The 14,823-nt window shown below is 35.4% G+C and overlaps 1 protein-coding gene across 9 annotated transcripts in view; it reads left to right on the top strand.

Annotated features, from left to right (window-relative positions):
• Nucleotides 1-14,823, top strand: part of HECW2 (HECT, C2 and WW domain containing E3 ubiquitin protein ligase 2) — a 353,828-nt gene that overhangs the window by 282,688 nt on the left and 56,317 nt on the right. For all 9 annotated transcript variants that reach the window (XR_003519441.2, XM_027591370.2, XM_027591366.2 and 6 more), the window contains 2 exons: nt 2,497-2,593; nt 11,689-11,772. Coding sequence is in view for 8 of the 9 variants with exons in the window: in XM_027591370.2 (XP_027447171.2) it covers nt 2,497-2,593; nt 11,689-11,772 (181 nt within the window). In the remaining variant the exon portion in view is untranslated. The remainder of the gene's footprint in view (nt 1-2,496; nt 2,594-11,688; nt 11,773-14,823) is intronic.

Genomic DNA, 14,823 nt, shown 5'->3' with positions numbered 1-14,823 from the left:
TTCTTAACAAAAGAGAAATTAATTATTAGAGCCCTTAATGAATTGTAATTAATTATTTTTAAATTTTTGTGGACGTTAGCCAGACTTGACATACATACATTTTTCTTTTGATGTTATGTACATAGTTGATAATGCCAATTGTGTTGTAGCTGTTGGTATAGTTGGTTTGGTGAATAGCTACATGTGGCTTAATGGCATTTATTTCTACGTAATATTTGTGAATGGTTTGTCCTCTACATTTTGGTAGTAGCTGTTGCTGACAACTGTTGTTGTTGTTGTTGTTTTTAATTATAGTTGACACACAACGTTATATTAGTTTCCAGTGTACACCATAGTGATTCCACAATTCTATACATTACTCAATGTATATCCCATACAAAGTTATTGCAATATTATTGACTATATTCCCTGTGATGCACTTTTCATCCCGTGACTTATTTGTTTTGTGGCTAGAAGTTTGCACCTCTTAATCCCCTTCCCCTGTTTTGTCTGTCCTCTCGGCCCCCTCCCCTCTGGCAACCATCATTTTGTTCTCTGTATTTATGAGTCTATTTCTGATTTTGTTTGTTTTTTCATTTGTTTTGTTTTTTTAGATACCACGTAAAAATGAAATCACACCATATTTGTCTTTGTCTGACTTACTTCACTTAGATAATACTCTCTAGGTCCATTCATTTTGTTGCAGATGGCAAGATTTCATTCTTTTTTATTGCAGGGTAATGTACTATTATATATAGAATATATACAGAATCACACCTTCATCCATCTATCGATGGATACTTATGTTGCTTCCCTCTCTTGGCTATTGTAAATCATGCCGCAGTGAACAGAGGGTGCGTATATTTTTAGGATTAGTGTTTTTGTTTTGTTTTGTAAATATCTAGTGGAATTACTAGAGCATGTGATATATCTGTTTTTAACTTTTTGAGGATCCCCCATACTGTTTTTCATAATAGCTGCACCAATTTACATTCCCACCAACAGTAAGCAAGTGTTCCCTTTTCTCCACATCCTTGCCAACACTTGTTATTTCTTGTCTTTTTGATACCAGCCATTCTAACAGGTGTGAGGTGATATCTCACTGTGGTTCTGATTTGTATTTCCCTGATGATTACTGATGTTGAGCATCTTTCATGTGTCTGTTGGCTATCTGTATGTCTTCTTTGGAAAACTGTCTGCTCAGGTCCTCTGCCCATTTTTCAATGGGATTATTTGTGGGGTTTTTTTTGTGTTGAGTTGAATGAGTTCTTTATATATTTTGGACATTAACCTCTTATTGGATATATGATTTGCAAATATCTCTATTGGACATTAACCTCTTATTGGATATATGATTTGCAAATACTCTATTCAGTATACTGCCTTTTCGTTTTGTTGATGTTCCCTTTGCTGTGCAAAAGCTTTTTAGTCTGATGTAGTCCCAATAGTTTATTTTTGCTTTTATTTTCCTTCATGAGGAGACATACCAGAAAAATGTTGCTAAGACGAATGTCCAAGAGATTACTGTCTCTTAGGAGTTTTATAGTTTTAGGTTTTACATTTAGGTCTTTAATCCATTTGGAGTTTATTTTTGTGTATAGTATAAGAAAGTGGGCCAATTTCATTGTTTTGCATGTAGTTGCCGAGTTTTCCTAGCACCATTCATTGAAGAGACTATCTTTTCCCTATTGTACATTCTTGCCTCCTTTATTGTAGATTAATTAACCATATAAGCATAGTTGTATTTCTGGGCTCTCTGTTCTGCTGATCTGTGTGTCTGTTTTTGTGCCCATACCACACCATTTTAAGTACTATAGCTTTGTAGTTTAGTTTGAAATCTGGGATTGTGTTACCTCTAGCTTTTTTGTTCTTTCACGAGATTGCTTTGGCTATTATGGGTCTTTTGTAGTTCTGTACAAATTTTAAGATTGTTTTAGTTCTGTAAAAAAGGGTGCTTTGATAGGGATTTTGTTGAATCTGTAGAGTTCTCTGAGGAGTATGTACATTTAACCGTGTTAAGACTTCCAATCCATGAGTATGGTATAGCTTTCCATTCATTTGCCTCATCTTCAGTTTTTTTCATCAGTGTCTTCAGTTTTCAGAGCACTATTGTATTTTGGCAACTCTTATTCTGCCTCTTTACTTCTCTGGATGGCTGATACTTAATCAGAAGATAGTTTTTCATTTCTAACAGTTGCTTATGAGGCTTTTGGTAAGCAGAAGCTAAAAACTATCAATATCTAGAATCTTGTTAGTGACCTCATCCTGCAATTTGATAATAAATATGACTTATCAGATGAATTTAATTAGTGCTTAAGTCACACCTATTAGATCTAAGTCCAATAGTCATATAACAGGTAGACACAAATTGGATTTTAAGCATCTGTAGTGACTCTGAACTATGACTTTTAGTACAAGGAATATTAACCAAAAACACTGACTTTTAAGTTTGGATTTATGTGCATAAACCTAATAACAGATTTTTAAAGTATTTTTTTAATTTCTGGTTTTTTTCAGCTTACAATGACAAGATTGTTGCATTTCTGCGCCAACCCAACATCTTTGAAATTCTACAGGAGCGTCAACCTGATCTTACCAGGAATCATTCACTCAGGTAACTGCAGTATTGGTATTTGGTTCAAGTTCCATAAGCCCCAACTATTAAGTCATCAGGAACACTGATAATCATCTTGGAAATTTACTCTTTCTTTCTGGCAGTCTGAACAAAGACATCTTGTGCACAAAGACTTTGTCATCAACAACCAGGTCATTGTAGTCCTGATTTTTCTCTATTAAGTATGAAGATTGAATAAGATTGACTACTAAAGAACCTAGAACCACCCTCTTTAAAGAAGGAATATGAAAAAGAAATAAAAATTCATAGCCAACAATACATCCTTGATGTGCAGATTATAATGAAAATAATAAGACACTAACCTTTTTGAGTGTAGCTCGAGTAAACAAAAGTAAAAGAGTTCACTGAATTGAGACATAAAATCCTAGGCTCAGTATTCACATTTTTCATAATAAAAACAGTGGAATCCAAGGAGGGAATCTGATCCTCTTCATCATCCAGTATTCCTATGCATGAACCCACTCTTCTAAACAGTTCTTCAATGCGTCACACTTAAGTCCAGTTTTACTTTCCTGAATACATGCTGTTCCTGTTCCCTGGCAAGTTTTTCTTTTGTGCATTTGGCAAGGAAGGTCTTTCCTTTAAAACTCAATGCAAGCTGTACCTCCTTGAAGCCTCTCAGCTGCACTGTGAGCTCTTGCTCTCAAGATCTAGGCTAGTATTTCTCAACCTCAGTGTTGTAGGTATCAGTGGAGATGGAAAAAGATGTGAGTTTTTGCTGAAAATTTGACATGACTCAAAGCTCATTTGGTTCATATGCCACCTTTACTGGTAGAAATGTTTGTCCTGTGGTGCCATCTTGGCTCACAGCAGTGATTCTCCAATACCACTCAGTTGTACCAAAATTTTCATCAGGATCACCTGGGAAGCTTTGTAAAGTGTAAAATGCCAGGTCTTCTCTCCCCCAACCCTTCTCCCTTCTCTGAATTTATGCCTCCTACCCTCCTATACCCTGTCCAGTTATTTAATTCGGGAGGTCTGGGGGAGAACTCAAGCATTTAATATCTTACAACCTCTCCATCTAATTCCAATGACACATCCAGGTGTAATAACTGATGTTCTAGACACTAATTGATAATTATGTAGTGTATCACACTGTCCTTTATATGACTTTTGTGCTATAATTTGACTTTTCAAGTCTTTATGCTTTATTTTCCAATTAGATTATAAGTTCCTTACAAATATGGATCTTATTCAACTCATTATGTCTCCTCCTTACTGCTTAAATATAAAGAATAGTACTTTGCATACAGTGAATATATATACATACATATATACACAGAAAGAGATAGAGATGTTTTTGTTGATTTGAAAATAAATTACCAATTCTTCTTATTATGTTCTTAGTCTCTCATATCTTTTATCTTATTGAGGTACAATTGATATACAATATTATATTAGTTTCAGGCATTTAACATAATGATTCAATATTTGTATATATTGTGAAATGATCATCCCAATAAGTCTAGTGAAGATCCATCACTACACATTGTTACAGGATTTTTTTTCTTGTGATGAAAACTTTTAAGATCTCTTGGCAACTTCCACATATGCAATACAGTATTAACTACAGTTGCCATGCTGTACATTACATCCCCATGACTTATTTATTTTATAGCTGGAAGTTTATATGTTATGAACCCCTCTCTCCATTTTGCCCACTCCCCATCTCCTGTTAGTCTCTCATAGCTTTAAAAATTGTCATTACCTTCTAAAGTTTCTAAAGGCTAAGGCTACATGTAAATGTAATTTCAAGTATGACTACAAACATTGCCTACACAAAAATCCCAGTTTTACAGTAGTTAATATCTAACCCAAGTCTCAGTGCTTTTCTCAACCTGACAAGCATGCTGTTCTCAATCACAAGAAAATTATAAAAATTAGATGAGCTATCTCATTTTGTATATTTGTATATTATGGCATCAGTTCAGTAATCCATGGTCCACTGGAGAGTCTTGTGTAAGAAGTTTTAGTTAATAATATTGCAGAAATAAACTCCCCAGTTGTCCACTGAGAGATCTTAGAGATTCCAGACCACAAAACAAAACAAAAAAGTAAATTTCTCCTCTTTTGCTAACCACAAAATAAGGAGAACTCTACTTTTTTTTCTTTCCCACCAGCCCTAGCCCCAAACACACACACACACACACACACACACACACACACACACGCATGCGCTCATACGAGCTTTTAGTCGGTATCTATTCCTGTCAAGATACCCCACCCCCCACAAAAAAAAACAAGAAAGAGGAAACTCAAGAAGGTTTCTACTTTTGCTCTACACCCCACATTATTATTTACAGCAATTTCACATATCTTTAAATTTCCACCGTCAGAGATATTGGATGATTTATTCTGCCTGAACAAGGCATCCAACAGTATCATTATTCTTCAGGGATTTGACAGGACCTTAATAGATCCTAGCAGAGGGGAAAACTGCTGGCCCCAGTTGGTAGTTTTCAGTTTTGTTTTTGTTTTTCCTTCTGCTTTTCAGAGTCTTAAAAGTCTCTAACCTCCTAAAGATTGGTAAGGATTTTTATTTTTTAGTGACACCCTGGGTCTTCAGCTGAGCACATTCTTGTAATGTAGATCTCACACGGTAGTCTATCAGTAAGAAATTATTTTATAAGTTTTGAAATAAGTTTCTATCTTATTCCAACTTACTTATAACTTTCCATTTATCCTTTCTAAAACTATTTACAGAGTTTGACCATAAAAAGCATATGCTATCATGACAAGTAGAAGGAAGCAAGGACATAAATCAGTGAGATAATGCTATTCCTCTTACACAGAGTGTCAGTGCACTTTTATTTTCTGAAAAGTTTTTGGTAGTTGAGCATTTTGATTATCACAACAACATAATGGGGAAGTTTGTATATCTAAGAGAACATTCTGTTTCGTATGGTTAAAAACTGCATCGTAAGAGGCATTCCCACAAAGGCAGGGGTGGGGAACCAGCTGGGGTTCTTTAATCTCATATTTCAGTGATATGTTTGATAAAAGATTTAGGCATGGAATAGAGCCACCGAGTAATTGTGTGTCAAAGGTAACTGTGGACCTTCTATTCATAACCTGGACAAGGGGATCCTCAACACCAGTGTAGCTCTGTGTGCATTCTTTCTCATCCGTGGCACAATCACTTAAAAGAAATACCCCTTTCTTTATTCTCGCCATAATATAACGAGGAAAAGCGTTAGCCCTTGGGAGATTCAAATGGGTACATCTATTGACGTTGTGTTTTTCCTGTTTAGCTTGTGATTCCTCCTAAAGCAAAGGATAGCCAGCAGTTTATTTAGTTTCTGTCCGTATATAGCTTCCTCTTCCTTGAGACTCCACTTGTGTACCTTTTCCTGTGGAATGGCTATGGTTTTCTTTGCAGTGGATATGGCCTCAGCTTCCAACTGCTGTATTTAAATCACTGCTCCCTCTAACTTCATCTGTCATGCAAACGTGATGCTACGAAGTTGTCCTCTCCTTTTTTTTTAATCTCAGAAGAGATTTATTTCCTTGGCTAGAAAAATCATCATCCAGAAGTCAGTACTACCTCCTTCAAGTGAGTACTGTCCCCCCATGGATAACCATCTCTTACTATTGGCTCTCACTGGAAGACAGTAATCATACTAAGAAGCTTTTTGTATGTGTGGCATTAAAATAAAAGCCAAAATAAAATGTTTTATGATTTTATTCAAAGACAAATATATTCATTAAAAAAGAGCCTTTGAACAATATTTTATTGGTGAATGTAATGAATACAGATTAAATAAAATTTTTGGTATTGGTATTTGTACAACACTATATTTAATGTGCAAGGATCTACATGTCATAAAACTGAATTAAGAGTTGAGAATAATACCTCTTGTGTGATAATTAGGTCTAGCCAGCAAACCTGTTCCCTACAGTCCAGCTTTCCCCAGGCATCAGTGATAATTATTTTGGGGTCCAGGTTAATTCCATTTCTATTTGTCCGTGAGAATCCACAATGGACCTGTATTTCCAGATCGAATGAGAAGTAGAAAGAAAAGTTGATCTTTCTATTGCATGGCCCTGGCTTTTAAGTCAGACCGTGCTCTGGGACTGTAATAAAGAGTATGAACGATCAACTGAGTAATAAATGCTAATTTTCCTTTCTTGGCCTTACACCATTAGAGATGTCATGGGATTTCTCTAAAATTGCCCCGGGGAATTTTTTTAAACATGTATTTTTCAAGGTGTTACTGAACTGTATCTACAGGAACCTTGTGTGCAGAGTCTGCAATCCAGAGAGTTTTGTGGTTTCAAGGCATTGCTGCTTCTGATTGTTTCTGATCACATGCCCTTCTTTAACTTCACCAAAAATGTTGGTTGGTTTCAATGAGAGTATTTTCTGTGGGAATTCCGGCCTTGAGACTATGTTCATTGTCCTCAAATGCTCTTCTGCCAGAGTTGATCTTCTGGGGTAATTCTGTGCACTTGAGGAAGTGGTTACAAAGGTCTAAATATTATGGGCATCTGAGATACAGCAGTAGTTAGTGACTTCTTCCTGAGGTTGTCACGATATAGTTTAGCATCCTGTTACCACAGTTGTGAGTTTTCTTATTAAAGGATTGCCTCTTTACCTGTCTTTGCACTTCCCTCAGTGGGGTCTATTTCAGCAAGTAATCTGATGTCAGCTTTCTGATTCTCTTTTTCTCTGCCACAACAACAACAACAACAAAATGGTAGCTTATTCCAGACACTGAGTGGAGTCAGGGAAATTTGTTAGGAGCCACCTCTTACTTTGGCATTAACTAATATTGTGCCTGCATATGTTTTATTGAGCATTCCTAATGTGCACAGCACAAAGCTAGGTACTTGGGGAATATAAAAATAAAGGAGGAAGGGCTTTTGCCCTCAAGAAATTCATGTTTCCAAAAGAATTTATGTTGTAACTGAGTGGCCCCGTGAGAAAGTACAATGGAGGAAGTACTGGAATGTATTCTAAAGGGCCCAGAGAAAGAAACATACCCATGCAGAGAGGGTCAAATGATAAAGTGTTATTTGAATGTCATCTTAATCCTCATTATAAACCACTAAATTTGAATAGAATTTCTTCATTAAGGTAAATGCAGTAAAGATAGGAATTAGAGGACTGCCACTGATTCCTTCTAACTCTATAAATATAGAAAGTAAACTTGAACCAATATAGTAATGTAACTTTCAAATGTCCCTTTAATCAGAGTCATATGTATCTTTAATGATATTTCTCAAGCTTGTTATGTTTATTTCAGGCACTGAGTGGACTCATGGAAAATTGTTAGGAGCCAAAACTTATTTTCCATTCTAAAAGGAAAAGAAATATTGCAGATCTACAATGTTGACTTTAATTACTTTTATTTTAATGAAACATAAGTGTGCACAAATATAAAATATGCAAAAACTTCTTACAGCTTTTAGGAACTTTAAAGCCAAAAGACATATACGTTAAGTGAAAACTTTAAAAAATAACATTTAATTGAATGATATTAATGTGAGATTTTTGTTTTTCAGAAACCAAATCACCAATATTGAGACCATTGTCAGTAGAAAGATACATTTGTGCTTTTTGTTTCACTTGTATTTGACATGTATCTAATTTTGATTTTGTATCTAATGGTTCATCAGGTGCATCTCTGGCAATATTGTGGTCATTATTTTTCTTAACCAATAGCTTATTTTTATCTACTATTTACCTACTAATTTTATTTTTATCTACTAATTCATTGTTTTGATGAGCCAATTCATTTAATACCCCCAACTGCAATACTAAAGAAAAAATATATTATTAAATGTACCCTGTGATGATTCTACTGCTCCTTTTCTACTTGTAAATGATCATAAAACTTTTGTTTTTAGAATAAACCATAACATCTTTTGTGGTTTAGTTAGCATAAATGCATAGTTTACTTCTTAAATCCATTTATTTTGTTTTCTCTTTAGCCTGTGGCAAATTTATATATACATAACCTTGCCTCACTTCATCATTGTCATTATGCAAATCAACACTGCAAAAGAAAAGTTTTGTCTTTTTAACTGGTAAGAGAATTGTGTGTGAGTGGTAGACAGGGACTGCTGTTATCATACTTAACATCAAGGCTCTGCCAACCTCAGAGCCTGCTCACCAACACTTTGAAAGTTTCTCTGTGATCATTTGGCACCAATGTTTTATAAATACAAACATGGGAACTGAAGGCAAATGGCAGTGTTCAGTCATAAATGTTATTCAGATTATCCAACATATGCCTACCTCAGTATTAGCAGTTTTGATCATCAATGTGAAAACACAGAATTTTTAAATTCTCCCAGAACTTGAGATTATGTCTATAGATTTCCAGTAGACAGGAACACAAGTTTGACAAATACTGGTCTATGGACTATTAGGCAAATACCTAATAACCAAGAAGTAGTTCCTGTTTGGTTTTGCTTTTCTTAGAAAAGATTGGCGACATTTCTGAGGATATCTGCTGATGTTCTCTTCCTCAGCCTTGATCTGCTCGCCTGACAGTCAGTAAACCAGTGCCCTCTGTTTTTATGTGAAAGGACTTTGTGGAATAGGAGTGGGTGTAAGGCCTAAACAGAATTCAGTTAAGCAAATGGAACAGCTTAAATATTTTCATATAATACTAGAATTGACCTTTCTACTGCACCATGAATTCTTTGGGAAAGGAGCTAGGTTTTACCCTGTTGCATTCCAGTGTGTGATACTGTGCCCAGCACATAGTAGACACTAAGAAATGTTTGCTGAAAGAATGAATGAATGTTGGTATAAGAAGGTACTTAGTCGTATGGTCTGAAAAGGTGACATGCTCCAGTGTCTTGTTCCTGAAAGCGTATGACCCTTAGCTCATCAGTGCAATAAATTAGCTGGCCTGTAGAAAACTAGCCTCCACTTGCCTGTGGTATGTTCTGGCCTAAAGAATCAGACCAATTCTTTTCGCTGCCTAATATAGTTAATATCTGGAAAGTGAGGAAAAGTTCCCCAGTGGGCATATTCTCTCCAGTGTCTTTCCCTGTCCTCAGCTGTCATTCTTGTGACTCAGAAAGCTATCATCTTTTCCCTATTCCCAGGAAGCCCACAGGGCACAGTCCAGAGTATGATATCTTTTATATCACTCGCCTCACTCTGTCTCGCTCCAGTTAGAGAAGTAGAGGAGGATGTGCGCCCTGTTTGTCTTCTTGTTGGTTCTGTTTGCCTGACTCATTTTGATGATAGGCTATGGAGATAAACTGTATTTGTTGGAGATAGCTTTTGATTCTTCAAGATCAAAGCATGTTATTACCGACCCTTATAAGAGTATTTCTTTGGTTAAGTTATTGTTCATTTTTTCTCCAAGGTAACTTTTCTCTAACTTAGCTTTTTTCAACCAACTTTCATATCTTCTACCAAAAAATCATTCACCAGATAATGGGCCCTGGTTTCCGTCATGTGCTTCAGACATGTGATTGTAACACTTGAGGGAAAATGTTCCGATTGGTTTGAGGCTTCAAACTGAAACAATTAAGCAGAAAGGCTGGCTTTTCCTTTCTGAACAATTTCTTTACATACGTGTCTGACATTCATTTCTTAGGTATGTGTATGTGTAACTCCTGGTAATGAAGGTTGGAAAAGAAAATTTGGCAATACCAAAGATTAGATGCTTCATATTCTAACGTATTGTTTAAAATCGGTCTAGCCAGAAGCAGCCAAACTCTTTATTTATTTATTATTTTTTTAATTATGTTATGTTAATCACCATATATTACATCATTAGTTTTTTTTTTTTTTAAAGATTTTATTTATTTGACAGAGAGAGACACAGCGAGAGAGGGAACACAAGCAGGGGGAGTGGGAGAGGGAGAAGCAGGCTTCCCGCGGAGCAGGGAGCCCGATGCGGGGCTCGATCCCAGGACCCTGGGATCATGACCTGAGCCGAAGGCAGACGCTTAACGACTGAGCCACCCAGGCGCCCCACATCATTAGTTTTTGATGTAGTGTTCCACAATTCATTGTTTGCGTATAACACCCAGTGCTCCGTTCAGCACGTGCCCTCTTTAATACCCATCACCAGGCTAACCCATCCCCCCAACCCCTTCCCTCTAGAACTCTTTATCCCTCCTAGCAAGCTGTGTGGCTGAGAGCAAATCAGTTGACTTTTCTGTGCATTATGGAGTTTTTCATCTCAACAGTTAAACCTTGCCTTCCACCTCATTGTCTTCAAGCTTGTAAATAATTAGGAAGAGATTTGGAATTTAGAAATATAAAATGCAGTAGAACTTTATGAAAATATCAAACAAAAACAAGATGATCTAGAAAGAGGAACTAAATCTAAATAAATACTTATATCAAAGGTTAATATTTTAATTCATAGTGTACAAAAATCAGACTATACTATCATTAGCACTTTGAGTAAAATTGCATAGTTGTGTTTATTCTTATGTACCTATCAAATGAAATGCTTTCAGTACCATAGTTTATATTTTTATTTTTTTCCTTATCTTATAAAAATGAATATGGTGTGCTTTGAAATAAAATCATGTAAATGAGGGGAAGCAACAGGGAAATTTTTATTAAAATTGTTTTCATATAAAGAATTGAAAATAGCATGATGATGATGACTCATCAAACAAAAAGAAAAACCTGGTGTTCTTACATATATCTACAGTAAAATAATGGTAGAAATTGCTCACATTGTTGTGTTTGAAATGTGTATATATACATTTGCACAGGTATACACATAATCTGTTCTACCAACTGTAGTAACTAAAAGTGTTTCAGTTATTTCAAAGGGCCGTATGCCTTTATGTTGAATATGTATTCAATAGATACTATCTGCCTCCAAGTAGGAATATGCTCATCACACATAATTTAGAGGTACGCCCCCAGGAAAATAAATGACTATCCTTATACACTCACTTTTTGGAATAACAAGGAATCAGCCTGAATGGCCTAAATAGTTGCTTAGATTCAAGCCCACAACAGGCTTTACCTCAAAGCAGAGACCAAATTGTTTTTCAGTGTTTTTAAAAATGGTGCCTAAGGCACTGAATTATGTTTCAAAAGTCTACCACATATATTCTGAGCTGTTTCTTTGCTTGAATAGGGAGAAGATCCAATTTATCCGAACTGAAGGGACCCCAGGATTGGTGCGTCTTTCAAGTGATGCAGACCTTGTTATGTTGCTGAGGTATGGAACACCAGTTTTTGAAGTAGGAAGTCCTCTGTCATCAGATATTATGGAGCATTTTAGAAAATACTATGCCAGTATTAGTAGCCTATGTCTCCATTATTCTTAAAGACTTGTGGAATACTCATGTGGAAGATGTAGGATGCTGGTTTAGTGATAATTCGTTTCAGATTGCATTTCTTATTCTGAGATGTTTGATTTTTTTTTTATCCTGGTGATAAATGAGGTGGTATTGGAGAAGGGAAGGGTTAGTAGAGGCCAATGGATAGAATGTTCTACTCACAAAATGGAACACAAGGTATACAGGGCTTACTTACCCCTTTGGAGTAAAAGAGAGGTCATATTTATATTTTCTTTCAAATTCTTTCCTCCAAATGTGCTTTGTCTTTTTTTTTTTGCTGATTTGACATGATTTTTTTTAATGATTTTCAGGGTTTAGGTTTGGGAAATTAGATCAGAAAGTTGAAATTTGGTCACTGGTACTCATTGCCAACTTGACAGCCCTTCATAAAATTGACCAGTTGTATTTTCTTTCCTGATGGTTAGATCAGCTTTGGTTTTAAATCTTAGAGTAATTTAGAAAGGAAACTGGCAAGTTTTCAAAAGATTTTTCATTTTTAATATCATCCCTCAAATGTAGGAGGCCAGAATAAAATAATGCTTTGCTCTACCCAGTAGTTGGGACACCTACCCCTGTAACCGCCAAAGAATTGAAGGGAAAGTCATGCTGAACCAGACCATGCAATGTTATATTTATCCCAGAGTGCTAACAATCTCATTTGTGATATTCATGATGAACTTGACCCTAACCATTTCTAACTGCCTACATGATAGTTGCCATACTTGTAAAACTGAAGTCAAAAAATTATCTTCCTTTACTGGATAATTGGATCATAATTCAAAGGAATACAATCAGTTCCCACAGAGACTTTGCTTCACCTGATTCTGAACAAGACCTGTTGGGAGGAGGGGTCACTTCTCAGTCTAAGGGGTGACCTATGACTAAGTTGAACTGAACGAGTTCTGAAAACAGAATATAGTGTGCTACATGGTCAGGAAGACTGTTGGTCAATTAATATGTAATATGATGTTTCTACCATAGTTTGGTTGGTAATAAAATAGTTTTGTTTATAAAATTCTGGCTAGGATATGACTCTTTTGCTTCATTCTAAAAATCTAAGGTTTTTCATTTAAACTGAATTCTGCATTTGGAATTAATAAAAACAAAATGATTACAAAATAGAAATCATGATTATCAATCACCTATTCTTAGTTAAATAATCTTTAGATGGTATAGTCCTAAATATTTTGTTACAGTATAGCTTAGAATATTTGTACTTTGGTAAACACTGTAGTTTGCATGAGTTTCTATGTGTTATGTGGTTGAATTTGAAAATATTTGAGAACTGATATTTATATATCAGTTTTAAGTATGTATATATGTGTGTATATATACACACACACACACATACATATATATATGAAGAGCAAGGCTACATTTTCCCCCATTTGGGGAAAAAGCATGTTGTCTGAAGTTAATGGGCCTTTGGAGAAGTGTGAGAAATTAATTTATTATATAATGGTTCTATAATTATTACATGCAAATGATGTTATTAAGTTCTAGACTTATTTTATTTAGATGATCAAATGCATTAAATTTAACAACTGTACATGGTGACACAGTGTATTACATGTGGATGCTGAATAATGTTTAATAGTTATTGAAACATTTTCAGATGTCCTCAGTTTTTTATTTTTTATTTTTTATTTACTTTGGAGTTTGGGTCATTTGAATCAGTGACTATAAACTCAAGCAATGAACTAGTTGCATACATAGTGAAAGACTTTGTGTCTATTTTTATACTTTGCCTATTTCTTTCTTTTTTTTTTTTTTAGATTTTATTTACTTAGAGACAAAGAGAAAGGGAGAGTGCGGGGCGGGGGGCGGGAAAGCAGAGGGAGAAGGACAAGCAGACTCTGCTGAGCACTGAGCCTGATGTGGGGCTCGATCTCAGGAACCTGAGATCATGACCTGAGCCAAAACTAGGAGTCAGATGCTTAAATGACTGAGCCACCCAGGTGCCCCTATTTTTTAAAAAGGAAAATCACTCCTTGTACAAATGGACTTGATTATCAGCAAGCGGAAATATCGAGATGCCACAGCTCTAGGAAATTATTCAGTTCAAAATAAGCCCATGTAAGATTATTCTCCAAAATAGCTATTATAAGACTCAAGAATTTTTAAATGACTTTGTTACATTTGTTATTGATTATTCTATTTCATATATTCTTTCACTAACTGAACTGTAAAAAAAAATGTACCTCTATCAGAGCTCATATATGAAATGATTGATATATTTGGCTAATGTTAGAATTTTCAAATTTATATAATGAAAGATACCACATATAAAAGCATAAAGGTAACAAACTGGAAGAATATATTCATAACACATAAAACAAAGATATTATGCATGTACAGAGAATGCCTTTACATCAATTCAGAAGAAAAGAACCCAAAAGAAAAAAATGGATAAAGGGTATAAAAAGCCATTTCATAGAAATTGAAATAAGAATAGCCAGTAAACTTACGGACGGATGCTAGCAATCATAAAATGCAATTTACAATAATGAGACAGTATTTCATAGTATTAGATTTGAGCCTGGGTGGCTCAGTTGGTTAAGCGACTGCCTTCGGCTCAGGTCATGATCCTGGAGTCCCGGGATTGAGTCCCGCATCAGGCTCCCTGCTCAGTGGGGAGTCTGCTTCTCCCTCTGACCCTCTTCACTCTCGTGCTCTCTCTCATTCTCTCTCTCTCAAATAAATAAATAAATCTTTAAAAAAAATAGATTTGAAAAAAATCAAAAAGTCTGATAATATCAAATGAGAAATGAGGACTCTCATACTGTCTGGACTTAGTGGGATTGCAATTTCTACAACCTTTTCAGAGCACAATTTGACAATACCTTGTATAGTTGAAAAGGCATATGTGTTATGAGTGAGCACTTAATGCTTTTAGATATATACCATATTTATACTAAAACTCTTCTGCC

This window comes from Zalophus californianus, chromosome 3 (assembly GCF_009762305.2).
Source record: "Zalophus californianus isolate mZalCal1 chromosome 3, mZalCal1.pri.v2, whole genome shotgun sequence".
NCBI classification, from domain to species: domain Eukaryota; kingdom Metazoa; phylum Chordata; class Mammalia; order Carnivora; family Otariidae; genus Zalophus; species Zalophus californianus.
The sequence above is the reverse complement of the archived record's forward strand: the minus strand, read 5'-3'. Positions and strand labels throughout refer to the sequence as shown.